At 37.6% G+C, this 27915-nt stretch overlaps 1 protein-coding gene across 1 annotated transcript in view; it reads right to left on the bottom strand.

Moving 5' to 3' along the window:
- Positions 1-228: 228 nt before the first annotated feature.
- IPO5 (importin 5) overlaps positions 229-27915 on the bottom strand; it is a 43545-nt gene continuing 15858 nt past the window's right edge. Inside the window, exons 7-26 of the mRNA XM_080358785.1 lie at positions 27263-27385; positions 27056-27176; positions 23799-23886; positions 20651-20757; positions 18377-18501; positions 18198-18287; positions 17924-18097; positions 17488-17706; positions 16177-16260; positions 15239-15371; positions 15018-15139; positions 14545-14641; positions 13865-14037; positions 13311-13422; positions 12774-12829; positions 9111-9233; positions 8458-8677; positions 5132-5360; positions 3546-3687; positions 229-924 (exon numbers count right to left, since the gene is read on the bottom strand). Coding sequence (XP_080214911.1) covers positions 838-924; positions 3546-3687; positions 5132-5360; positions 8458-8677; positions 9111-9233; positions 12774-12829; positions 13311-13422; positions 13865-14037; positions 14545-14641; positions 15018-15139; positions 15239-15371; positions 16177-16260; positions 17488-17706; positions 17924-18097; positions 18198-18287; positions 18377-18501; positions 20651-20757; positions 23799-23886; positions 27056-27176; positions 27263-27385 — 2625 coding nt within the window. The 3' untranslated portion in view covers positions 229-837. The remainder of the gene's footprint in view (positions 925-3545; positions 3688-5131; positions 5361-8457; positions 8678-9110; positions 9234-12773; positions 12830-13310; positions 13423-13864; positions 14038-14544; positions 14642-15017; positions 15140-15238; positions 15372-16176; positions 16261-17487; positions 17707-17923; positions 18098-18197; positions 18288-18376; positions 18502-20650; positions 20758-23798; positions 23887-27055; positions 27177-27262; positions 27386-27915) is intronic.

The following is a 27915-nucleotide window of genomic DNA, read 5'->3' on the forward strand; positions in this document are numbered from 1 at the left end:
CATTCTATACACTTGGGTGAAAATTTTGTTAAAAAGTCAAAGAAAATGCATAAAATCTATAACAGATAACAATATACAAAGTTTCAAATATAAAATCATGACTTGTATAGTTTGTTACTTGCATCTTTTCACAAGAGGAAATAAAAAGAACCACACATCACTGAACTTCTACACAAGCTTCTTGTGTTTCAATGTCATTTATTGAGGAGTGAATGAGATACTGTCAGACATGCCAAAGAGACTTCACATTCAAGGGCTGGAAGCTGAACAGCTTTCCTCATTGAGTCACTGGACAAGTTGGTTTTGGGAATCTGCAAGTGCCGTCAATGAGGTCTTCATGCTCGATGTTTGTCTTCAGTTTTTCATCTTTTGATCTATTAACTTGTTGGGCAGAAGGACACTTTCTACCCTACAAAGACTCACACTCCAATTAATACAATTAACACTAGATGTAGAGAAACGTTTATCTGTTATAACGTACATCTACTGCTGAATACAAGGTCTTAAAGCTGTTTCTTAATTCATTATGTCTAATGAGAAAATTCAACTTGTTTCCCTTTCACCATCGTATGGATGGCTTATACCGTTAGAAAAATACTCTTCAGTGCTATTGTAGGGTTTACAGGAAACTTCTTCCGTGTTGTGGGATAGAAACCGATTTAAACACCGTTCTGAAAGAATGCTTCTTCCTGCTGCCACTGCCTGTAGGTTGCACAAGAATGGCCTACACGCACTACAGTTCTGGTTTTACTCAAAAAAAAGAAACAAAAGAAACCTAAACAATAGGGTAAACGTTTATTTGGAGTTAGTTTTCTTGCAGATGATAATTAAGGCCCTTCAAGCAGAGTGCAGGAGCTCCTGTATGGCTGCCTGTTGATCTGCATTGAGCTGTGATATGCATTCTGTCCACAGTCCTCCAGATGTCTAGAAAACAAATGAGAAGGTATCTTTATGTAGGCTGACAAGCTTCTAAGGCACACGCTAAACTTCCACGTGTTTACAAAGCTCAGCATTCACTGGGCTTATCCCCGTAATACATATTCAAAAGAGAATAGACTGACATCTTCAGTTATACGCAATCCTACAGAGGTTCAACTAGAGATGCTCCAAAATACCAAACAGAGGCAAGCTTTGGTTAAATAGCACCAGTGTAATCGCTTCGGAACTCCTGGGAACTCCCTAGAACTAAAATGACAATTTGCACCATTAAGTTAACCACAGCCTAAACCATTTGCTCCCTTTTGCAAGTTGAAGAGATCCACGCTCATGCCTAAATGCGGGAGTATCTTTTGGGCACTGGTGCACCAGTAACACATTCAGAGGAAGGGACCACTGCGATTGCAGCGTGACATGCTGCACTATGTGTGTACATGCAAAATTCTGCTGCTGACAGACAGCATTGCTCCTTAGTGAAAGGAATGGTCAGTTACCTGCCAGAGAGAAGCGAACATACATACACACTATCTGTGAGGGTCAATGTAAAGCAAACACTTTCCTTCCCCTCAGGAAACCTCAGCTGTGTCACCACAGGCCTCAGCTGAGACATCAGCTTTTAAGTCACCATCTGTAGGGACTGGTTCTGAAGGTACCAGAAAATGCTGGAATTTATAAAAGGTTGGGAGTATTTATTCACTTATCAATAGAGGCTGGAAGCAGCTGGCTCCTTGCTTTCTTTAGAAGGACAATGACAGGAAAAATAATTGCAGGTGACTGTCCGTAGGTCTTTAGATTGGTTTTTGTGATAGCAGTACACTTGAAGTAAGCTAAAAAGAATTGTTTTCATTTCTATTTTGTATATTTTATGTTCAGCTCTATTATAATGCCCTTTTCTCACATACTCTTAAAAATTCAAAAACGGATTTACGCATTTGAAAACAAAATCCTCAAGTCTGGGTTTGTGTTTTTTAGTTTTGAATAATATTAGGCATTTTAGATTCCCAATGTATAATGGGATATCACAGAATTCGATGTGCTTTTCTAGCATTTTTGACACACATTGAAACTGATACTCTACACTGAAATATTTCTGATCTGAGAATAGCTAAGCACAAGGAAAAAAGTTTGTTTAATTCCATCCATGACCATAATGTTACTCATGTCAGGTGCTGGGTATGGAACAGCTTACTGAGACCATTACAAAAAACTCTTTCTCCTGGAATGTGGGAAGCAGCAGCAGCAGCAGGTGGACTGTTAGCAACTACACAGCCTTTGGAGTTCCTACTGTGGTATAAAACATTTACAATACTTTACTAAAATCAAAGTATTATGTGTGGAAATAGGACTGATGACAATTGGTAACAGTAAACTCAAATTATCTATTTTTAAAAAAATACCTTTAAGATTTTTTCCCCTCAAAGTAAATGATTTAACCAATGCAAAAGTGTGGTTCCCATCTTAATATTCCTATCATTTCTAGCCAAAACAAGACTTTGCTAAAAAAAAAAATAAATCAACTAACCTTGAGCATTTAAGGTAAACTGAACAAATGCATTAGCATACCCTAATATAAATTTCTGTACCCAACCTGAAGTACTAAAAGCAAGGATTCATATCTGTCAGCCAGAATCTAGAGCAGCCATTTATACCACTTTCACTTTGAAACTTTACTTGTTTCATTTCTTTTTATGCCTTCAGAGTTTTAACAAGTTGTTTTCTACCAGACATAATGGATCTTACAGGCTGATACACTCATCCAAGTGAATCCTTTCCAGAATTAAGTATTCCTAAAATTCTCAAACCTGCGTTTTGCCAAAGCATGCCAGGTGGAACGGACAATAATTGAAGAGCTGCTGCTCCAGATCCTCCACACATTTTCATAAGCTGTACGCTTGCCAGGCACACCACTTTTTATCATTAGGTGCTGCAACTGTCAAGTACATCCACCTGATAACATTTGGCCCTGGATCAGATCTGCCCTATGAGCACTATCGCTTACAACACCGTGGAGAGGTGCAGCTCAAGTATTTGGACATCCTCACACCCAGCACCATCAGTATTCATCATGGCCCAGAGGAAGTGAAGCTTGAGGCAGTTCCTCAAAGGCAGGGAAAACAGTGCACAGCCACCTGTATTTGCATTAGATTAAAGAGGGCAGCAGTAAAATTACTTGTGGATTGCACTCATCCTCCAGCAAAGATCCCAAGCCTCTGCTATATCAGTAAGTCACCATGAGATGCTGGAAACCCTTTAGAGGAACCACATGTTGGATCAAATCCTGCAGTACAGTTCACTGATACAGAGACAGGCAGATTTCTCTACAGTTTTTAATTTCTGGCTCAGAAAAAAACCCAAACAAATGAAAAAACCCAACCACAATACTGGCTAGCACATTAACCATCTAGCTGCATACACCTTAAAACTTTTTTGACTTTATTCAAGTGCAAATGCTACCAATTTTTATCATTAGCGGTTTAAGGATCTCCAAGATCAGTGGTTGAAGCATTATTCTCTATGGAGACAAGGCTCTCAAAACTTGTTTAGGAGTTTGGTTACTTCTGGAAGGAGATTCTAAGTGTTCCTTTATAACTAAGCAAGCATTTACTTACCTGCACTTGACGAACAACATTAGCCAACCGCTTGGTACATGGATCTTCGTGTTTAATAGCTTCATGAATTTCACCATCCGCAATTATACCAAATATCCTGGGAAGGTTTGAGTTGTTGGGACCAAGGACAATGGGGTTGTTGCTGTTACAATGAAAATATATATTACAAATAAATTAATGTCTAACAAAACAAACAAAAAAGTATCTTACAAGTAAATTGAGTGATTTTGAAATATCTTATTCTAAACCTGCTTATTTACATACAAGTTTTACTCAGCTGAGTAAGCACGCATAGCTTTGTTGCCTGTTGACAGAATGTTCCCTCTCCTGTTAATATTTAACCAGCTGATTCTTTAAGCAGCCTGCACTTCGTCAGTAAGAAGTTACTTCACAGAACATTTGAGTGCCGTGCCAATGGAACTGTAAACAGCGTGCCAGAAATACCCTGCCTAAAAGGGCTTATTCCTCTGTCAGCGCTGCCAGGGGGAGGAGGTTGTTCTGGCATCGGAGCACTGGTGATTTCAGCTCTTGCCCAGCACTCACTGACAAAAGCAAGTAAGCAGTTCTGCTCCCTCTTTTCCAGCCAAGTGTTGGAGTAAAGGAGTGTTGGCAACCAGGGATCTGGGTAGAAAACACCATCTACTTCCAGCCCTGCCACCTATCACTGCTGGAGCACAGAAGCTACAAATATAGGACTGATGGAGCTCCAGAGAAGTACGTAGCAAGGCTGAGCCACCTGCACACAGCTGGGTACAGAAATGTGCTAGTACTGTAATTCCTCATTTCCATACACATGTGCACATACACAACTGTACTATTATCAGTATAGAGACTTCAGCTGCTCTAAGAGATACAAGGTAGTCACATAGCAGAGAAGACTGTAGAAAAGCAAAGTTATTGCCAGAACATGGGTAGTGCATGGTTCAGAAGGAGCTGACATTCCTCCGCTCAATTATGAAATGCAACTTGCACCCACAATAGAATATTTTTTTTTTCTTCCACTGACCTATGTGAGGCACGACAAATCTGAAGAAAAAGCTGGGGGATAAGATGCTTTCAAAAGTAATGAAAATTATCATTACAAACTTATTAAGGGAGACAGCACTGTATCATGAATTTGTCTGTATTATTTCTCTGCTTCATACTTCATTTTGTTGATACTCAAGCTTTTGGAAAGCAAAAGGGTGCAAAGTTACTTTGACAGGTTATGAAAAGAAAGCTGCAAGGACATGTCTGCTGCTCTTAAGTAAAAAGACCTGACCAGTTATTAATGCTGATATGTAAGAAGAGCATCAAAAATTTTCCTGAAATTTTCTGTAGAAGTACCCAGCTGATCCTTTCCCATCGTGTACACATAAAGCACACAGGATATTTTTCAAGCCATACAGCCATTAGTTAGGATGAGAACACCAACTGTTTAAAAAACAGCAATAACACCACAGAAGGCTCAGTTGTGTCATTCCAAATTATCTTCTCTAAAGCATTTGCAGATTAACCTGGCAGCTTCTCAGTTTCGGAAAAAAAATGCAAGGGAAGAACCTGCAAACAGGCTTACTTTCTGCAGCTGTGCCAAGACTCTGCCTTACCTCTCAATTAAGTCACACAGATAACTAAAAGTATGAACAGCTTCTTCTTTATCTTCATGAAGTGGAAGCCATGATAACCAGTGTGGCAGGACTTCTTCAACATTTACACAGTCAGGCTTGAACTTCATGATCTTTCCTACAGCTGAAATGCAGTTCTCTGTTGCATTGACGTTCTCTTTGGTTTTGGCATCTGGTGACTGAATGACTCTCACCAGCAATGGAAGCGCCTCTAATTGTCAAACACAAGAATAAGTTTTAATGCACAATCAAGTTACCTTTTATTAACATCACCAATTCTACATGAGGCTACTGCATGCAATAAAAACACGAGGTTTTGTGACCCAAGCACTAAAAACCAGACATCCCAATGTCCCACTACTTCTAGGTTCTTCCCTGCTCAGTAATCATCATATGAAAACCAAAGAGATAGATACATTTATGCAAGGAAATGCAAGAAAACAGCCACAGCAGAAGTTTGGATTTGCTTTTTCAAAAGAAAAAAACAAAAGTCTTTTGGTATCTCTCACTTGGAGTTATGCAATCTACAATACACAAGATACTGTAAAAACATAGATAGGCATTATTTTTTAATCTAATAGGTTCTATAAACACTCAATGATGGAAAGCACTGATACAGTGACATTCACATCAATTTGGACTGTAGTGCATGTCTATAGCATATGCCTGCTCTACATCTATTGCTTGTGCGCGTACACATAAGACATGCACGTACACATAAGACACCTCGAACCACTTAAAGGTGCACTAGAAAAAGCTCACAGGAGTAATCGCATCTGGTGAACCCACCCAGCACGGCAAAAAGCATGGTAAAAATCAAAGGAAAAATGCCAATTTTCTTGATACATTAATAGCATTTTTTTTTTTAAATACTCATGCAGGTAACCAAATGCACACTTCTAAATGAAAATCAATGTCACAGTTTTAGTTACTAATGTCCATGCAGACTTCAGAGCACTCCTTGTTCATACAGAACAATTGTCCTTGTGTTCTTCTAAAAATATAATGCTAAAGCTGTAAAATTCTGTATCAGCACAGAAAACAGGCACACTCCAAAATAACTCCAATTACTGAAGAAGAGTGTGATCTTGTACTACTTCATTTTGATGAGTAGGCAGCAGCTTTGCAGCTAAGAAAGATACAATGACACTTGGTATACTAACTTCACTGAATTAATTCTTTGAGTAATTTAGCACCTATGCAAAAATATGATTAACCCTAAACTAGATGAGGATACTTTTATAGGTCTGATTAACGTTACAGAACTGCAGAAACATTGGTCACCAGACCCACTGGCTGGAGTGTTGAATGCAGGATAATGATGCTGGACTTTTCTGCAAAGCAGAGTTTGTTTCACATAAGTCTACAGTGTCCAGGCAAACTGAGTGTGCATTTTATACCTCAGGTTTTCATGACTGCTGAAGCTAAATCTCATCTGTGTTTCCTCATGCTCCTTAATACTCATGGGTGACTCTGTAGGTTTCTGCATCCTTGCAGCCATAAGATTAGGAAGGCATCAAAATGAACCAGCACAGTCTCCTCCCTACAGCTTGGCAGAAAAGTTTTCTTCTTGTCTAGAAAACAGATCTTTTCTCACATAGATGTTGTGATAGGTGATCCCTAAAAACCCTTTTTGATTACAAAAGGCCCTCTTCTATAATAGTAATAGTTTTTTTCCAAGGACTGATTACTCTGACATCTTGTACCACCAAAAAATTTGAGGCCACCGATAGGATTTTGGAAGAAACACATGCCATTGATTAATAAAATATTCACAAAGAATAGCTGATTATATTCTTCCACCAATGTCAGAAATAGAAGTAATGTTGACAGTCACATAAATTATAACCTTTTAACCCCATTAGAAAGTTACTTAGTTTGGTGTAGTTTTTCCTTCCATCGTATTATTTTGTTCTTCACCAATTCTCTTTTTAGTTTTTTGTTTCCTTGTGGCTCTTGTGCCATTTACAAGTTCTCCCTATATCCCTGTATTTTTTCAACTGCCAAAAATGTTTATGTTAATACACTTGCTATAAACTTTCAATACAACAAAATGCCCATGCTATATATTAATCAGTAGAAAAATTAACTTATAAATAAAAGCTCACAAACATGATGATTTTAGAGATGACAGTAAAACCTAAGGGATACAAAGCTTCTCATGGCATGGATTTACTTTGTTTCTAATCACAGCACATCTTAATTTATTAAAATAAATCACAAAGTTCCTTCATGTACATACAAAAGTATTTAAAGAAACTTTTGAGGTGCCTGCTAATCAATGGCATGCTGTAAAGTAAAAAGGTTATTTTATCTAAATATCCAGCTAAAGGAGAAGCCAGATACAAAGAAAAGGATCAAAGTTACAATGTTTAAGTGGGCCAAGGTAAAATCTAATGAATGAAAACTAAAACTAGACTTCAACAGATGCTAAAACCTCAACATCAGAACTGTCTTCACCTCAGCTTCTACTCATCTAGTTTTGGGATAACACATAAAAACCTTACAGAAAAGTTCACAAAAAAACCCTTTTAGGAAGTATTTTTCTAGACCATTTAAAACTTTAATGCTCTCATGTTTCACTGCAAGGTTTCCCTCTCCGTTTTTTGTTGGTTTGTTTAAAGACACCTCATCTGGATTGTCACCATGTGACAGTTACATTTACATTAACAGTGAAAATTACCACCTCTACTGATGAGGGTGAGACTTGTGTTAAAACCCTAATTTATCCCTAGCACTTGTTTTGTATTTTCTCACATAATTTAATTCAGCTTTCATTTAAGATTCATACAAAATACATACTTGACAGAGCTGAGTATTTTCTTAACAAAGAAAAACACCTGCTGTTTAGTGTGCAAAATTAACTCTGTTGACTAGCAAGAAGAGTGCCAGCAGACAATTATTATACTCCTTATTATAGGTCATTTTTATAATTTTTCCAGACATCCAAAAGGATTTGGCATTAATATGTCACCACATTAGTATCAATGAAAAGCAACTATGAGACAGGTGTGCACCAAAAAGCTATTTTTTTATGAAATAAATGTTTGCATGTCAGACCATATTTTGTAAAATATATGTAAATCAAGTTTACTAAGCAGTAAGTGCTGCAACAGAAATGCTGCTAAGCAGCACATCATTAAAAGCCCACGGAATTCATGTACTATTCCATTGTCAAAGGGAGGAGATCTCATTAAGCAAAAGGTGTGCTGTTTTGGTTTTTGGTGCGTTTTTTTGTTTTGTTGTGTGTTTTTTTGTTTTTTTCAGAATCACACATTCAAACAGTTTTATCTAGGGGACATATGTACCTGTGCAAAAAGGACGATAGCTGTCCCCACCAAATTGTGCCATAACTCCAACACCATAGGCAGCTGCTTGCCGAACCTCCGGGCTGTTGTCACATATTGACTGGAGCATTGGCCTCAGGAAGTATTCGGCGTACTTGAACGAGGAGGGGCTGCAGTGCTCTACAACGTCATCAAAAATGCACAGCCCCCACTGCCTGTCTGGCCATGGCCTGTGCGGACACTGCAGCAAAAACAGGAAACATTTAAGCCACCTTAAAACTGGTAATTTTTGTACAGTCAATGACAACATCAACAGAACAATCAGTAACAATGGCCTACTATTTTGGTAAAGTCTTCCTGGATTAAATTTAATCCCACAAATACCTAATTTTCTGTAGTGATACTTGCAGCAATGCCATAAACAAAAAATCCAGGTGAATATCTCAGCTAATTAAATGAAAAATTATTTTAGGCCAAACCCTCTACCTCTATTTCACACTTTGTTACCTATTTCAGTCTCAATCTTCCCCACTAGTCTGCCACACCTTTTTGGCCCTCTTCTCAAAATCCCTTTTAGAAATTACCAGTTCTCTAAATTCCAGCATGAAAGGCCTATTACACATCAGAAGGGAAAAAAATAATCAAGTCATACTGAAAGAAAACAAGGTACTTACAATTAGGCTGACAATTAGCGGAAGTAGCCTTTCAAACCACGGCAGCACCTTCTCCTTATAACTGCTGAATATTGAGTGCAAAATATCCGATACTTTAGTCAAAATATAAACGTCACTGTCATCCTGATAGGAAAGGGATACAACTCACATTAAGACTAATGGTCTTTAAAATAGTGGAAGTCTCATAAAATGCTAAGGTCTCTAAACAAATGAAATGATGTTGTTAAATGGGTTGGTTCTGCAAAGCCAATCTTTTCAAGTCCACTATTTTTCAGCTTTTGGTTTAATCATAGAATGATACAATCATAGAACGGTTTGGGTTGGAAGGGACCTTGAAAGATTATTCAGTCCAACCCCCTGTCATGGGCATGGACATCTTTTACTGGATCAGGTTTCTCAAAGCCCTGTCCAACCCCAACAGAGTGGTCCCAAAGAATGTTTATCAATGTGGTGATACACACTTCATATATATAAATATATACATTTGAACACTTCCAATGACTGGCCATCCACAGCTTCTCTGGGCAATCTGTTCAAGGTCTCACCACACTCATCATAAAAAAATTATTCCTTACGTTCAATTTCAACCTACCCTCTTCTGGTTTAAAATTGTTCCCCTTGTCCTATCACTACTGGCCCTGGTAAAAGGTCTCTCTCCATTTTTCATGTACGCCCTCTCTATATATAGAAAGGCTGCGATAAGGTCCTGCTGGAGCCTTCTCTTCTCCAGGCTGAACAACCCCAGCTCTCTCAGCCTGTCCTCACAGCAGAGCTGTTACAGCCCTCTGATCATTTCTGTGGCCTCCTCTGGCCCCTCTCCAACAGGTCCATGTCTTTCCTGTGCTGAGGGCACCAGAGCTGGACACAGCACTCCAGGTGGGGTCTCACCAGAGCGGAGCAGAGGGGCAGAATCACCTCTCTCGACCTGCTGTCCATGTTGCTTTTGATTCAGCTCAGGATACAACTGGCCTTCTAGCACACATTGCCAGCTCACGTCCAATCTTTCATCCACCAGTATACTCTCAAGTCCACCTGGCAGGGCTACTCTCATTCCCTCCATCCCGCGGCCTGTATTGGTACCAGTGGTTGGTCCAACCCCTGTGCAGGACCTTGCAGTTGGCCTTGTTGAACCTCATGAGGTTTGCATGGGCCCACCTCTCAAGCCTGTCCAGGTCCCTCTGGATGGCATCCTGTGCCTCCAGCACACCAACTGCATCACTCAGCTTAGTGTCATCTGCAAACTTGCTGACGTTATACTCGATCCCACTACCCATGCTGTTAATAAATATATTTAACAGTACTTGTCCCAACATAGACCCCTGAAGGACACCCATTGTTGCTGATCTCCATTTGGACATGGAACCACTGAATGCAACTCTTTGGACATGGCCATCCAGCCAGTTCCTTATCTGCCAAACAATCCATACATCAAATCCATACATCAAATCCATATCCTCTCCAATTTAACAACAAGGATGTTGTGTGGAACTGTGTCAAAGGCCTTACGGAAATCCAGAAAGATGATACCAGTTGCTGAGACTTGAAGATTTGTTTCAGGGACAGAAAAATGTTAAAGACAAGTCTTATGCAAATTTACTACTTCAATGGATTCCCCTTACAGAAGAGAGGAGGTTCTTCTCCTCTTCTGTACCTTACAGATACTGTAACAAGCTTTTATTGAAAAGTAAATGGATAACTGCCTTTGTGGCAGAAGACTGTGGCAAAACCACAAGGAATATTAATCCTCTCCTCTTATTGCTTATCTCCATTTTTCACCTTGCCCAATTAATGCATCAGACTGGCGAAATAAGGATCTTTAGCTCAGATTCAGCTACCAGTTCATGTTCCTCGGACACACTTGTGCTGGGAAAACCCTTTAACTTCATTTTAAAACAAGTTTTCTTGTACTCAGTATGGTTCCTTTAATCAGTTTATACTTCCACAGGCAGGGAAAACAGAATACAGATAGTTTCTGGTCCCTAGTGAGAAACTAGTAAGTATTTCTCATGCAACAGGCAGTTTCCCAAAACTGGATATTTAAACCCTCCATAGTTAGACAACTTGTACATGATCAAAGTATAATTCAAGCAGTAACTCTGGAACATGCACTAATGAAAACAGAGGTAGAGAACTGCTGCAGCACACAATGAGGTCCACCTGGCCTGGTATTGCCTGCCTACTAATAGCTGATAACAAATGCTTAGAGGAAAAGCATAACACTTGCTAGTGTATGCCTCCTCCTACCCTCTATCAAATCAGCAGATTAATTACTGCCTAAGCTAGGGCCGTATCTGGATATCATATTGAAACTACTGCTTGAATATCTTTCATGACTTCTGTACTCCCTTATATTTCTGCTGCCTTGAGGTAAAGGCAACATAAACCCTCTGTGACAAAAGGTGTATATCCAAATGTTACTCATAACCATATGTTAATTATGTCCATATGGCAAGTGATACTCTGGTCCCACTCCTACTTTCACAAGGTGATGCAGACAAGTCTTTCTTGCAGTCTTTAAAAAAATAAATCAGCAAAGTCAAATATAAATTAAAGCAATATGGATTCAGCTTTTCTGAAACTGCTACTTGTTTTCTCTTTTTATCAGGACAGAGTGATAAATAAGACAACAAACCACCTAAATCACTGTCTGCAGGAATGAACAGTAAACATTGCAAATAAGAAAGGGAAAAAAATCAGGAAAGGCTCTTGGCTCAGAACTTGAGTTCTGTAATTTTTGGACCCCAATCAGTATGTAGGTGTCAGAAATCTATCCTTCTGAATGCTGGCCCAAGTGCTGCCGAAAGAAAGATACTCAAGAACTGCATTGTTATCTGAGAACACATTTACATATGGGTGCTGATTTGTTAGGATATATTCTGGAATCTGCATGCAGGGTAAACTCATGTACATGAGCTTCACAATTCAACTTCACAAGGTTCACACCTGCATCATGTGGCAAAAAAAAATAATCCTAGTTCTTAAATTTACTGAATATCCTTTAGCTCTCATGTTAAAAGCAGCATGACTTGTTATTCTTTATTACTCTCTGAATACCAATAATGATTTTATACAACTCTCTCTTCTACAGTCACCTCCAGTTCAAACAAAAATGTCAGTTTGGTATCTTAGCAGATAAACAGTCACTTCGGTTTTCTCTCATAAGCAAACACATTCTGCCAGCTATTCATCCTGCTTTCCTCTCTTGCTACTATTTTAGGTCTGTTCTTTTTGAGATAAGCTCCTGACCTGACAAGTCAGAGGTCTAGGTAGGATGCTCAAGGTTGACCCACCCAGGTAATAATGCGCAAAGAAAAAGCAAGTCAGCGGGGTTAGGCCTTAGATTATCAGTGATACAGCATTTAAGAGCAGACTACTTAAAATCATCTAAGAATTGTTTGAGAGGATGAAGAAAATGAAGCTCTGTATCCTGAACTTCTTCCTTCAGTATAACAGACAAGGAAACCTTTCGTATTTTCTAATTCACACATGTAGTGTGACCCATTTCTTACTGGAAGTTTTGAGGGAATATGGTAACAGAACATTATTCCAGGAAGAAATAATTCTGAGGATACACTATGCTTTAACTGAGTAGCATAGCATATCCATGGAATATATTTCCATCCTGGTGCTTTATGAGTGGAAAAATTCCCCAAGCCAACTTACTTCATCTTGTAATGACTCTTCAACTTGTTCATCATAGTCTTCATCTTGTCTTTTCACTAAATTAGAAAACAGATATTTAACTGTTACATTTCTGTAAGTGCATAAGAAGCTGTGAAAGGGAAAAAAAATCATGCAGGAACAACTATAGAAAATAGGAAACAGTAGCTGAAGATGGAATAGGAACTCTGTCTTTAAGATGCTTCAAAGAGCTTTCACAGAAAAACAAGAAGGATAATGAGACAGCACAGTTTAAGAATGTGTAAAAGCTCATGAAATAGAAATATACACACCAGCTTGTCCACAAGGACAAGAAAAGTGCATAGAAATAAGAAACTGCCATTGCTTTAAGAAAACTGCAAAGACTTCCAATGGATAAAAAACCAAAACAACACAGAAATGACAACATCACAGATATGTGCAGTGTCTTCAAGTGAATCTGTCCATCAGCTTTTGACTAAACTACAGTACTTCTGCAAAACTTTATCCTCCCAAAGCTTACATATATAGTTACATTAACAGGAATCTGTGTTAACTTACCCTGTCTTAATTCCTGATTTTTAAAGTGCTCTTCTAGCTTTCCTTTCAATATTCCTCCAAGTTCTTCAAAGTGTTCGTTGTTAAGGCATCCATCTCCCATTACCTCAATGCACTAGTGAAAAAATAAAGTGATTAGTTTTTCAGTTTTAAGTTACACAAGCAGTTTCAATGAAATCTAAACACATGAAGAATATTAATACATGCTCTGCTTTAAGTTATGACTAGCAGAAATAATACTCATAGAACATTCATACTGTAATCAATAGTGAAATTACACCTGTAAGGCACAGTACCACTATACATTTCACGCATATAACTTCAGTTTGTGGCTAAAATGAACAAATCTGGTAATTATTTTAGATTAATCCTTTGGTATTTTGATTCTTGCAAAAAACGTACAAGTTTTTTGATCAGCTATAACAACATTTATAGTCAAACCAGAATTCAACCTCACATTTCTTCCAGACATTTAAATGAACATCAATGACATGCCCTTTCTTACCGTAAAAAACTACAAACAGTAATGCCACAAAATTTGTAAGGAAGAAAGTTACCTTTGCAAAAGAATGCATTATTTCTGAGAGAACATCTGAATCTGGTTCTGTCCCAATGGCTTTGATGAGCGCATCGCACATGAAGTGCCACATCTGTGTGAGGTACTCTGGGCCACGAACTCTCGCACACTCAAGAAGGAGGGGCATTGATTCTGCTGCTGCCACTCGAACACGTTTCATTATTAAGGAAATAAAACAACCAAAGCCAACATAAAGTGCTTAGAATTTAAAGACTCACAATCATAACAAAGTAAATAGTTTTCTACCTGAAATAGATTTTTTTATTACAGTCCAGTGCATGTGATTTCTTAATTAGATCCAGGTTAAGATCATAGGAAAATTAAACTGTTTGCTATTTAAAAGTTGTTTCAAAGACTGTTTTAGGTCATGACAGAAATGCTATTCAAGTCCTCCTTCACTTTGTTGGCACAAACATCACTTTCTCTACTGTTTGCTTTTAACATTATAGGCACGCTTATTTAAAAAGAAACTAGGGGAAAAAGTAGGATACATTGCCTAAAATAGTGTGTAAAACAACATTCTCAGAAACAATTTCTGCTATAAAGCAACAGAATATTTTAACACTAACACTTCAATTAATTTAGGAAAAAATGTAAGCACTACTTTGATTCTTCCAAATTAAGTTTCCATTTTCAAAGTAGAATTCATTAATAGGATATCATCATGGAAATAGAACTTCAACAAGGGAACCATCAGCTTTACAACTTGCTCTGTGTACTCCACAAATCCTTCTTTTAGCTCTTTTGCATAGCAAACCTGAAACACAAAGCATGGAAAAGCCACCTTTAAGGGAAAATATCATGACTAATATTTTTCAATTACGTAATGGTGAGAAAGATTGTTAAAAACATCTATATTTGCAAAAATAAACTACTCCTTAATATCGCTCCAATTTTTTATAAGTTTTGCTAACAAAGGAAAATTGTTCATCTTTAAAGTTGAAGCTCCAAACTAAATAAACTATTTCTAATCAAGTAAGCCACACACAATTAAGTGTTCGAAAGCCAAACCTACCACTGTCACCCAAAAGCAGAACTATTTAATACTATAAAGAATATTTTCATCACAGATTTTGGCTTCAGACTTGGTTGTCCTGCAATACTTAGATCACCAAAACTGTCCTGTTACTCACCAGCATCTGGCATGCAGTTGCTTTTTCTTCAAGGCCTGCAGTTTTAATTCCAAAACTTTGCTGATCTCCTAGGTTTACAAATTCCCAACCATCATCATCACTCATATTCTCCATATCTTGTGCTGTTTTACAGAGGAGGGGGAAAAAAAAAAAAAATATCTAAAAGTGCCACAAAATAATTTCTTTATCGTTTTTCAAGCAAATCATTATCTTAAACCTACTGTCTAAAAGAGCTACTTCAGGTTTAATGGATGCAGTCTTCATTAAAGGTCCCATGACAACAGGAAGGTACTGCTGAAATTCCTTTCCAAGAATTTTACACATTCTGGCCCATGCTGAGATCATGTAAGATATCTATAAAAGAGAAGAGACTCAGAATTTTCATGTCCCACATTTTATTTTAAAGCATACTTAAAAGGAAAGCATAAAGGAAGAACATTATACAATAGGACTTTTTAAAAAGAATTTGTCAGTGGTGCATAAAACTTACTTCAAAGAACTCATCTAATATGCGATCCATATAAAAACACCTCTTCAAAAGACCTGTCCCAATCCTTTATTTGTAACAACGCATTGACAGAACCTCTGATCAAAGTTGCTATACATGTAAAAATATGACAGTATAGGATGTACTTGTCATGCACTCATAACTGTCTTGAAAAGTAAATTTCTTTCTGAAATAATTTCCCCAATTTAAATGATACCACCAACCCACATTCCTGAAAACAGTAAACACAGCAAAAGAGTACAGCACTGAATTTTCAGGCGTATTTGTTTTCAGATGCACAAGTCAAAATAGCTCTCCACTCATTAAAACAGCTGTCTAACAAGTCTTGTTGAACTATTTATAGGAAGGTGACAGCAAGGGAATAGGTCATACAATGCCAAATAGAGTAATTATTAATAGACAAGGAACGATTACCCATGTGCTGAAATTTCCTTAGCAAATATGGGTCATGGAAGTCTCATTTCCTAAATATAGTTCTGTGAAAGATTCCGCAGCCATCTTAAGGCAATCAAACTCAATTTTTGTAAGACACATTGAACAATTAGTCTGAAGGTGTAATTACATGGTAGGGGAAGAAATGTCACATATATAAAGAACATTTTTAATACAAATCAATGAGCTATGCACTATAAAGTGACAATTTTAACATACCTGTGGATCATCATCTTCTAGATCGCTGAAGTCTGTTTGTGTCTTCAGTAACAGCTGCATTACATCTGATGCATCCTGCATAAACTAGATATAGGAAATAACTATGTTTTTAAAGGCAAATTAAAATGGCACATTTCTGAGACTTAACACCAAACAATTTAAGTGAGCATTCATGTCCAACACGTTATCAAGACACAAACTAAAGCTGGAAATAGACTGAAATGTGGATAAAAGTGAAAACACAAGTTCTTTTTCTGGAAGCATCGCCCAGTCATTCTTGTCGTAAGCTTCACTGTACTTGTGTACATGTACTTGAAAACAGTGGACTATTTAAATAAAGCACAACAGAAATAAATACTAATGGTCACAAAAAATAACCTGACGGTTCTACCTTCCACGGATATCTTCCTTACTATTTTGACTCTTTTATGGAACTGGGATAAAAGCTGACAGCACGAACTACTTACTCCATGAGCTAGTAATATTTTAGGTCACATCAGATACCCCAATGATGTGGTACCTATGTTCTTCTCACTCCACACCTTACCTGTAGTCCTCCAAGAACAATTTAGTAAACATTAACTTAGGTTTAAAATCTATTTAAAAGTTAATTGCATGAATGGTAAGTTTACTGGTAGTCCTTCTAAGTCAAAGAAAAGGGCTGGCAATATATTTTGGTTTTTGTTGGGTAGTAGTATTTTTATACTGCATACATCAAATTGTTTTACTTCAGAGTGTGATTTTCTGTTTTCTTCACTCAATAAAATGAAAATCTGTAAGCTGTAACACAAACTTGCTATGAGAACATCATTTAAACTCTTATACAGCTATTCAGTTTTTTCTCGGTTCTTTTACAGGGACACATTTTAACCAACTTACCAGCAACAAAAAACCCCAGCTAAATACATCAAGCCTCATAACAAACAAGTACTTCAAGTTCTATTATAAGCACATTTAAACTTTTCAGGTAACCACATAAAAAAAAAAAACCCAAAACAATGCTAAGTTTCTTATTAACTACATACATTTTACCTGCCATTCTGACACTGCCCAAATGAGATGCACCACTATTTCTCTTAAGGCAAAATAACCCCAGGAAGTAAGAAAAAAATGCTTGTTTTCAACATTGTTCAATATGACAAGAATAACTTAAGCTGCAATATTTTCTTAAGATTCTATCCTGAATTTGTGAATCTAAACAGCAAGACAGTTACCTCAGCAATGAAAACATGGAGACAAACAGAAATCAGCAACAACATATCTATGTTTAACAAGAGAATATATTAACTTGATGTTAACACCACAGCCTACCTTTTCTTTACCAACAGCAAGACCAATTAGGCTGATGCATTCAATAGTCTTTCCTCGTAGAAGTCTTAATTCCTTCTGAACAGCATTCTCAACAATGTGTTTTAAAGATGGCATAAATAAGTCATAGTAGGGAACAAATTTCTCCTCTGCTGTATCTGCAACTGATGCAATTGAAGTCACAACTTGCTCCAAAACTAGCTTAGTGCCTTTCTGTATCAACTTGGAAAGAGGAAGAATAACGTGTTATATTTATAAAGCAAGTATTTTACTTAAAAGCATGACTAATCCAAAAAGCTCTATGTATCCTAATTCTTGTCAGTTTATAACATCAGCAGATAGGTCTAGTGGCTTATTTCAGACATCTCAGTTCAGCTACACTTATTCTGTGTATGTGACAGACTACCCTCCATGAAGCAATTGCTTCAGTATATTATACCTCTTGCAATTTTATCACCATAGTGGAATGAAGATGCTTCACTAGATTATCCAAATATGGAATAAGCAGTGACTTGGGACAATCTTCAGTGAAGTTTATGAGCGCTGCAGCTGCATGGGCTTGAACACGCTGGTTGCCTTGATCCTCCATGGTTTGCAAAAGAGCTGCTATGACCTGAAACAGAAGTGCTTATTTTCAGAAAAACAAGTTTCTGAAAGGGACGTATTTTTACCAGTTTGGGGTTGGTTTTTTTTTTGACTATTCTACTACTTGCCTTCTCATGAAATTTCTTTTGAAAACGAGGTGCGAAGTCAGTTGCCATTTGTCCGATAGCATTACAAGCGGCGTATCTTACTCTTGGATGCTGAAAAAGTATTTCCCTCAAATAGTTAATAAGTAGCTATGAGAGTAGCAATTAAAACATCTTGAAATAATTAATGGAATTAGACTCACAGGATCCTGAAGGAATAGCAAAACAAAATTAACTATCTCATTTAAGATTCCCTCCATCTGTTGGTGGCAACCTTCTCCAATGGCTGAGAGCGCCATCAAGCCAGCATGCCTGTATTTCCAGTCAGCTACAGATGGGTAAAAAGAAAATAAATGTGTTATTTATTTTGGAAACTACGAACCACCACAAAGACAAATGACCATTTTTGGGAGGATGGGACAGGAGGAGGGAGAGTGAAGAATAGGAAAGAGAAGGGAAATTGATGCATCTACTTGACTTGTTAAATACTTCTCACTTTTCCTCATATATACTTCAAGAGATACACAAAAATTTGATTATCTAATCCAGGCCAAATCCAAACCTAGAAAAAAGGACTCTAAACTGCTGTTACAAATAAGTACACGGTACTGAAACCTGGGAACTGCAAGACAGTATTTCTTTTTCCCTCCTCCATTTTTTTTTTTTAAACGATATCAAAACAGTCTATATCTTCCTGATTACGTCAGGAAGGAAAAAAGGTCTTAGTGAACAAAAAAATATCTGAATTTAAAACAAATAATCAGAACTAAACTTTTCAGAAGTCTCCCCAAGACTGAGAACAGTAACATTCCACTCAAGGATGTAAAGCTTTCCCCTCCACTCCAAGTCCTATTAGCCTATTCTCATGCTATTGGATATTGTTGAAATGGATCTTTCACATCCCTTTTCTTAAGGCCTGGGAAACATATGAGAAACTCCAGTTTCTTTTATTTATTTTTACAGAAAATCATTCTCTGTGCTAGAAACCATGGGGATTACAGAAAAGAAACCAGAAGAATAAGCAGGTTTATCAAACGACCTGTGGGAAAGACATGTAACAGAACTACTTTCCCAAAATAATGCAAGATTTCATTTGTAGCTGGTAATGTTTGTATTAAAATCTTGAAATGGAGAACACTGTAGTTCAGAATACTGGAATCCTGACACTTGAGCTTGTGTTTGATCAGAATGAGATTAAATATTGTCTTGACAGAAGGTACAGTGAAGAAGCAGTTTAATTTTGCTGCTATTTAAGTTCACTGGATGCTCCTAGTTAAGCCTGCACCTCTTTTTACTCTCACTGTAATACTATTAGCATGAATTCCAGACTTGAAATTAATGATGCTGCAAAATTAAACGCAATCATGTTTGCACCACCTGGCTACCCAATCGAAACTCAAAAGATTTTAAATTATTATTTAAATAAATATTTGTGAGAAACGTGCTGTGGATAGGAGAAGAGAAAGTTTGATTTCTGAGAGTATTGATGATGTTTTAATCTAAATGTCTTCATCTTTCCTCCCAATTCCCTACCAGTCAGAGCCTCTGAATCAAAGAGTATTTATTACATTTCCCTTTTCCAAGGAGTAGTAATGGTTACAAAAAGCTCTGAACCAGCAGAAAGAAAGCATCAGGCATGAACAGCATGACTTCTCCCCTTCGCAGGCATCAGGTCATACAGCTGTTAGACTCCACACCTTTCTGTGGGTACTACAAAACCAGGCATTTGCTAATCTTGAAGCTATTACTGCTGCAAGGGTCAGGTTAATCCATTTCCTTACTGAAATGTTCTTTACTAAAACTTTAATTCCAAACAGACTTTGTAAGTGTCCACAATCTTGGCTGGTACCTTGAGCAGCCCTGCATTCCATATCCAATTTGGTAACAATCTTTTTTGGACTGGGTTTTAAATCATGAAGGTAGGAAAAGTACTGAGAACTTCTGCATTATCTTCTACTTCAGAGGCTCAAAGCACAGGTCAAGTGAAAGCACATGCAACAAATGCACAATATTTTTTGAATGATTGCCTGAGCAACCATTACAGGTATTTTAAGAGGAAAAGAAGCATACAAAGCAAGTGATAAGAATATATGAAACCACCTCATGAAACAAGTATTAAAATCAGCACACCAAAAGACAGACAGCCTACCACAGACTTCTGTATTTTGGTCCATCAAATGACAGGGGAAAAAAGAAGTTTTCCTCTGTGAACTGTAATATATTAAAATTTCACTTAAACGCAGCACTTCCAAAGGAACAAAAAAATTGAGCTACAGAATAGCAGGTGGTAGTTAAGGCACACTTAAGGTACTATGAGGCACTGTACAACAATTCAGAGATTCACAGTTTTTGCTGCTGAAATCAAAAGTGGTAGTGTATAAATACATTAATTAGCTAAACATGAAGATTTAAGAGGTACCAAGGCTCCTGGATAGAATTATTAAAAAAAAAAAAAAAATAAAAAAGCAGTTACTTACGATTCTGAAGCATTTGCATAATATGTTCTTTAATCATAGGTAAAACAAGTTTTCCTCCAAGGCCACATGCCATCCTGTCCAGTGCACTCTCACCAGCAACTGCATTGCTAAATACAAGTTACAGAAATATCAGTGGTTTAATATCTCCAATAAAACAAACAATCCAACAGGGCACAGAAGTGCCCTTTCCTGCAGTCCTAGTCATTGAACTTTTGCCATCTGAATACACATGAGCTTCTGTAAGCAAATACCAAAACCTAAAAGCATACACATCAGTCACAAAATAATTATTTTAGCCTGCACCTAAACATTTATTGTCTGTAGCTCATTGATTAAGTCTAGTACCAAAGAAACTTGGGCCTTACTAGCACTGAAGTTATAGACTGAATTTTGCAAAAATTACACATACTTAGAAAACCAAAACTAAATTTGCAGTGAATTAAGCAATAATAGAGGCCATCAGCTCTTTGTCACGAGGCCACAAATCAATGCAGACTTGCTATGAATCGGGTGAATCAGCGGATTCAAGATTTAGCACCTAAGAGACCTTTCCCGCATGGCTGCAGTACCAGGACTCCAGTAGCATATTCTCTTGCCAGTGACTCAGGCAGAAAACATCCAGTCCAGGTGAGGAATTTGTGACTCAGCCAGTTCCAGAAATGAGAATAGCCAAACATTATCTGTGTAAAGTGACTCGTTCCACCCAATAGAATGATTCCCCACAGAAAAGAGAGAAAGTTTCCAGGACACAGATAACTACTGTTACAGTCTGGGTACCACTAGCACTGTAATAACTCAAGACATTCATGCTGATGGAAGAACTGAGTCATGGCTCAGAAAGGGATGAATCTCCCTCTTCTTATAAGTGTCAGTCAGCTGAGTCAGAAATAGAAGTCCTCAAACTATGAGACTTGAATCCCAAAGTCTCATTACAAACCATAAACAGTCTAGAAACTCACATGCTGAAAGCACAGGTGTTTGCACAAAGATATTGACAATATAGTATTTGTCCTTCAGATTAGTCAAATTCAAATAAAAAGTCACATCACCAGCAGGACAACAGAGCATGGACACACGGTTTTGCATCAGAGCAAACTCACGCAAGTTAATGGCAGCTTTTGTCTGAAATTGCGTTCCTTGAGCTCCTTTTCTCCCACCACTAATTCATGTATTCAGTTTGAGGAAATAAAGTTAGTCTATCTTAGAAAAATGACCACATACTTCCCTGCAATGTTTGCAAGGCTTTTGCTAGGGAAAGGGGAAGTTAGATTAACCTTTTCCTCCTTTAGAATTTCACTGCTCTATGAAGTCAGGGTAACAAAAAACTGGAAACGCTAAAATATTCCCTGATGCTTTTGTGTAGGCTGACTCACATCCCTCCCCCTTAGTCAGATCCGAACACGCCCTAACTAGGCTATGGCCGGCTGGATGATCATGAGCCTGTTTCTTGGACTGCTTGGGAATTCCAGGCTTCTTACAAAGTTACAAAGACTCAAGCACAAGAAGAGGTTTGCATGCACATCAATTAAATCAACAACTCTCCACAAAGGTGAACTTCGGTTGTGGGAAACATACAGTAACACGAGTGAAGCTGCTAAAACAAAAACCTAATACCACACAGAGAATTACCAGAGACCAGCTCATGTCCAGTAGTTCGCGTCTAAGCCTCAAGCTGTCCTATTACTTGGAGAGCCAAAGGAGCTACATTTTGCCTTTAAGCTGCAGCTGCTGAGCTAGTTTTCTGATTTTTACTCACTGTACTCGCAACTTGTAACCAACAAAGGAAAATTTTCACTCTAAAATCCATAGGCATCTTACTTGTGTTTAGAAGAACAAAGCTATTCTGCTGACAATAAAGATAAATTGGCATGCCTCAAGAGGATGATTCAGAGTACTTGCTAAACTGCCTAAAGCAGTCCATCTGAAGAAACTTCCACACCCTGAAAGGCCTGATGAGGATTTGAACTCTAATATTCTATTTGCCCTTGAAATTTAGCTGAAAAGATTCAAATACTTGACAAACTCGAATGCAGTGGTGTCTGACAGTTCTATCTGTATGGCAAAAACGGCAAAGTGGTAGAAATGAAACAGGTTAAAAGGGTCTGGTCTACCATGTGAGAAAAGAAAGGACAGTTTACTTCCAACTTCATAATCAAGAACAGAAAAAAAGTATTCCAAGTGAGGCAGAGATTAAACACGTTATTCTGTAAATTCCGACAAATAAGTTTTGCAAGCATCTTTACATGCCTGATATCCAGTAGAAGTTGCTATACAGTTCTGTAGTAACTCAACATCTCTTCTATTGTTTATCTTCAAAACAAATTGTTTTGAAACACTAATTACATTTGAGTCTTCAAGGCGATGCCAGATGTGGCATCCATGTCCTTACAGAAGTGTGGAGATAGTTATACTTCTGCTGCCTTCTACTTCATTCTAACTGTATTTGATAAGAGCAGATGTAACACAATGCTGTAGACAAACCACTGTCATTTTAGTAAAAAGTTGGAGCAACCTACAAAGCACGCAGGAATAAACAAAACTGAAAGATTGGACATCTTTAGTAGATCTTTCCAACACAAGATAAGCTACTGCTATCCATTCCAAGGGATTTAAAATAAAAGCAAAAACCACAATATTTTTGAGCTAGATGAAATCCAGCAAGGAATTCCACTATGCATTTGATGTCCTCCGAAGGCAAGCACCTTTTCAAAGGCATAGATGCAGAAAAATATGAAGAAATCGGTTGCAGATGATTAAACAGGTTAATATCCTTATGTTTTGGTTTGAGCTAACTTCAGGATAAGGTCTCAATGGGTCAGAGCAGTGACTTGAACTGAGTACCAAATGACAGAAGAAAGAAATGTTTGAAAAGTTAAAACAGACAAGAGGACACACAACTTGTAGAAGTTACAGCAATACATTAATACTGAATGAAAAAAAATTAATTATTTGCTGAACGGTACCTAAATAACTTGCATATAAACTGAGAACGGTCATATATACTGCTTATGACCAAGGGAAGAAAACTCGAGTCTTTACTTGAGTAAAGAAAAAGTAACACACTGCAGTCATTTGCATCCTGGACTTAAAATTTGCCTTTAGCCACACAGACTTGATACTATATTGAAACAACTAGTTTAATAATTACCTGTCAAAATCATCATCGTCAAGCTCATCTGCATTTGCCCAATCTTCATCTTCTTCCAAGTCAACCATCATAGATAGCATTTGGGGAACTGAAAAAAAGTAGTTTTAAACTCAAGCTGTTTTCTTAATATAGATTATCAAATAACAAGCATAAATTTTAAATTCTCTCCTTTAAAAAAAATAATTTAAGAAAAAGAACTCTTCTTCCAGTAGGAGACAGCCAAGATTTTTCCTCACTTAATGTAAATTTGTTTTGTATCATGAAAATATCTTGTACAGAATAATCCATCAGCTTTCTACTTCTAACTTTGTAGATTGATTCTACTTGCTCTTCTCAGTATAAGTCTTTGCACAGGCTATTACAGAATCTTTATCGTCATGTTCAACTACTATGCAATAAGCATAAGCAACACCTGTTCTGCGCTGTTCTCATGGGAGGAAGGAGTGCAGTGATTTTTCTATTGTAAGCCTGTTCCTGTGCACTTCAGAAGCCCCAGGGGTAAAAAGTATGTATCCCTTGTACTTTCAGAGCAAAGCAGGGTGCTCTTACAGTATTCTTTACTTTGTATTACACTAACTGTTCAAAGCAGTCATCTGAATTCAACATTATTTATGCAAAAAAGCTCTACTTTGCCCTGGAAATAAAAGCTTTCAACCAAATACTCAACCTTTGAGCTTTAAGAATCTCTTCGGGACAGTCTACCAAATCTTGAAGACAGGCATCATAGTTAACCTGTGCTTTACAGCAACCTACCTCAAGAACTATGAATCTGGTAGTCCATGCTGGTGATGAGATCTACTACCGATCAGGTACACTACAACTGGTGAATTTCATAACATACTTACACTGCTATAATCTACAATAGAGGCACAACCCTATGCAAACTCACCTCACCATACATCTGGTCAGATGAGAAACTTCTGGCAAACTGATGATGAAAGAAAACATTGCTCACTGATAGTATTGTGGGGCAAGTATTAAGAATAGATCAAATTAAGGACAGATTTGCTTGATGTAGCCATGTATCTTCAGCCAGAGATTATATCGTGGCTGCAAAAACCTTCAGAGAGCTTTTACATACATATACAGATAACTTAATGGACACTGTGAACCCTCTGGCATGATGCCCACATGTCAGAATTCTATATACTTACTAGTCACGGAAAACAATTTATTCAAAAAAATGAAGTATTATAGACAGAAATATTTCCAGACACTCATCAGCACACATGTGAAAACAATATATCATCACACCTTTGAAATATAGAAGTCAGCCATCATCTGTCACAAATGCTACGCAGTGACAAAAACTGATGCGTCAGTGTTCTGTGCTACTAACAAGCAAAGCTGAGACAAACTGCCATCCAAAGCTGTCTGACCATCATTATATCTAGGACCTGCAAAAGCTTGTAAATATGTTTCATCTTGATGTTTAACATGACTGTCGTTGCCAGTAAGCACAGTCTCACAAAGAATTTTTTTAATGTAGAATTGTGCATTAAACTTTTAACATTGTCCCCAAAAGCCCTCAAAACTTAATTACTGCCAATAGACTGTTTACAAACAAGTGAAGGATGAGCCCACTAAGCCTGCTTCTTGTCAGAGCATGCCATGACTCTCCAACTCATGACTGAGCAAAACTACAGCCAAAGATAGGCTGCAGCTCTGATTTCTAGAGAAAGAGTAATAAAACACTCAGCTATCTTGAATACGGAGTTCAAGGAGGGAAGTCTGAGCACAAATGGAATTCCTGAGCAGATAACTGGCACACAGGATACAAACTTACTCCTAAATCAGCATCATGTTCAGTCAAAACAGCGTAACATGACAGTTTTGCCTAAGATCCAGTTCTAATTATGAGGACCAAGTGATCTAGCAACTTTTTAGTTGAATGAAAACTGAAAGCCTTTTAAACTAAGGCACAAAACCAAGACAAAAGCAATCCTTTTGGGCTACCTTTTTATCATTCTCTCAACACAACTGCTTTACTAGCTCTGCAAATTAAATGTCTTTTACTTTAGTGATTCAATAATCTTAAAGAGCAATTTTACAATAGGTTGCAAACCAAAGGCATTTAATTCCCACATGGTGCCTTATCTTAATACAAATATTTCATTCCTAAACAGCAAATAGCAACCCAATATACAAATTTTACATTCTGAAGAGATATGACGTGCTTTGCCACTACGCTGCCTGACCAGATAAGAAGCTTGTAATGATCTGAGGGACTGTAAGTGTCAAGCATTAATATTCCCAGCAAGCTACAGGACAGAGTGGAAATACAGCACTCTAAACATTTTCACATTTCAAAATATATTCTAGAAGAATCTGTTCTTTAGAAAACTATTCTACCAGTAAACAAAACTTCTAGTCGATAGTTTGAACACTTAAGCCAAGCTGATCTAGTTTACAACGTCTTTCAAAAGTGTTATGATTTTGGTGACATGTATATATGCAAATGTCCTCAGCCCCAGCACACAGATAAAAACATTGCCTTTTAACAGACTCTTTATGCAAGTTTCATAAAACAAGCAAGAATCTAGACAAATCCAAGTTTGACAGGGAAGGATAAGAATCCTTCCAAAAAGCAGGCTATACTGCTGTGTTAGTGCCCTGATGTACTCGCAAAAAGGGTTTAAAAGGCAGAGAAATACCAGCATTGTTGCTGGGGCTGTCCAGAAGACAGTTATTTTTAGTATCTCAAATAATGCATGATTTAAAAAGTGTGTCTCCAAAGAATTTACAATCCGCATGTTAAATAGACTAATTAGGCTATCTCTAAGCATCTGATTTTTAACTCACAGCTTTAACTCAACACTGAAGCTCCACATGCATGCTGAATTCCTTCAGTCTTCAGTTGCCAGCACCACAGAGTATCTGGCCTACATACCAAACTTCAAACATAGAACTTCAGAACTAAATGCATCAGCTTTTTTTTTTTTTTTTATACAGGACAAATTTCAAAAGCCAGCAGAGAAGCATGAAAGTAGTATTTTCCTTGGAAACATCTAATGAATAGTCTACTGTATTTTTAATCAAGTTGTTGAGGGCTGCATAAGCACAGAATAATTTATGAAGAGACATAAGAAGGGGTGTTCTCCATGGCAAAAGTCAATTCAGTGTCACCTAGTGTTACCAGCACCAACAAACTCTGAGTTACACAAGGTTTTGCCACTGACCACCTGCAAAGTCAGTTTAACACAGTAAAAGAAAACAAATTGTTTCAAAAAAAAAAAAAAAAAAAGTAAAATACTTACTGGCTTGCGCAACAATGTTTGTATGCCTCCTCAGCATAGCAGCAGCAGTTTCTGACAAGGTCACAATTACTTCGAGCGCCAACTGACGCTGCATGTTACTGAGATTGGCATCTGCACACAACTACAATCAAGATGATCAGAGCAAATGGTCAGTACAGAAGTTTCAGGGCAGAGAGTGATTTGAAAAAAAAGAAATCCTAGCTTTACCTTCAGACTTAGTTGCAACGTAGGTTCTAAATGTGGTCGTAAATACTTGGGAACAGAATCTGCAATTTCTACAAGGGATTTCAGGACAGAATCATCATTTTGGTAGCAGGAATCATTCACAGCCTATAAAGACATAAGATGAAGATAAGATTAAATAAAACCAAATAATACTATGAATGGGACCACTGTTACAGAAGAAATTCGATTAACTGTATTCTTATCTCTCTGAATACTCTCATTTAGCATTAGTAGCTAAAGTAGTTGAAGCTTTAGGTAGCAAGAACCATCAAGGGTTAACTCTTTGATAAAACTAATGCTGCTAACAAAGAATTGGCTGAATCCATCAGGGGGAGCAGAATGAAGAAGAAAAGGAGCAAGTAGACAATTCCAAGAGAATGAAGTAACTTCAGAAGAAGGCCAGCCCAGCAAGAGTGAAAACCAATAAGGAATCAAGAGCCCACCGACCAGAATTAAGTGATCGGACTTTGGATCAGGTGATGGGTGGTACAGGTAAAGTTGAGAGGCATGAGGGATCCCTCTCTGGAGGCACTCAGCCAGAGCTGTAAGCCAGATCAGAGGCCTTCACTTGGACTTTGCATTTTCAGCAGGCTCCTAGGATCAGACCCTGCTATGGTGGCTGGAATGTGTAAATC

The sequence above is a fragment of the Nesoenas mayeri genome (assembly GCF_963082525.1).
Source record: "Nesoenas mayeri genome assembly, chromosome: 1".
Lineage (NCBI taxonomy): Eukaryota > Metazoa > Chordata > Aves > Columbiformes > Columbidae > Nesoenas > Nesoenas mayeri.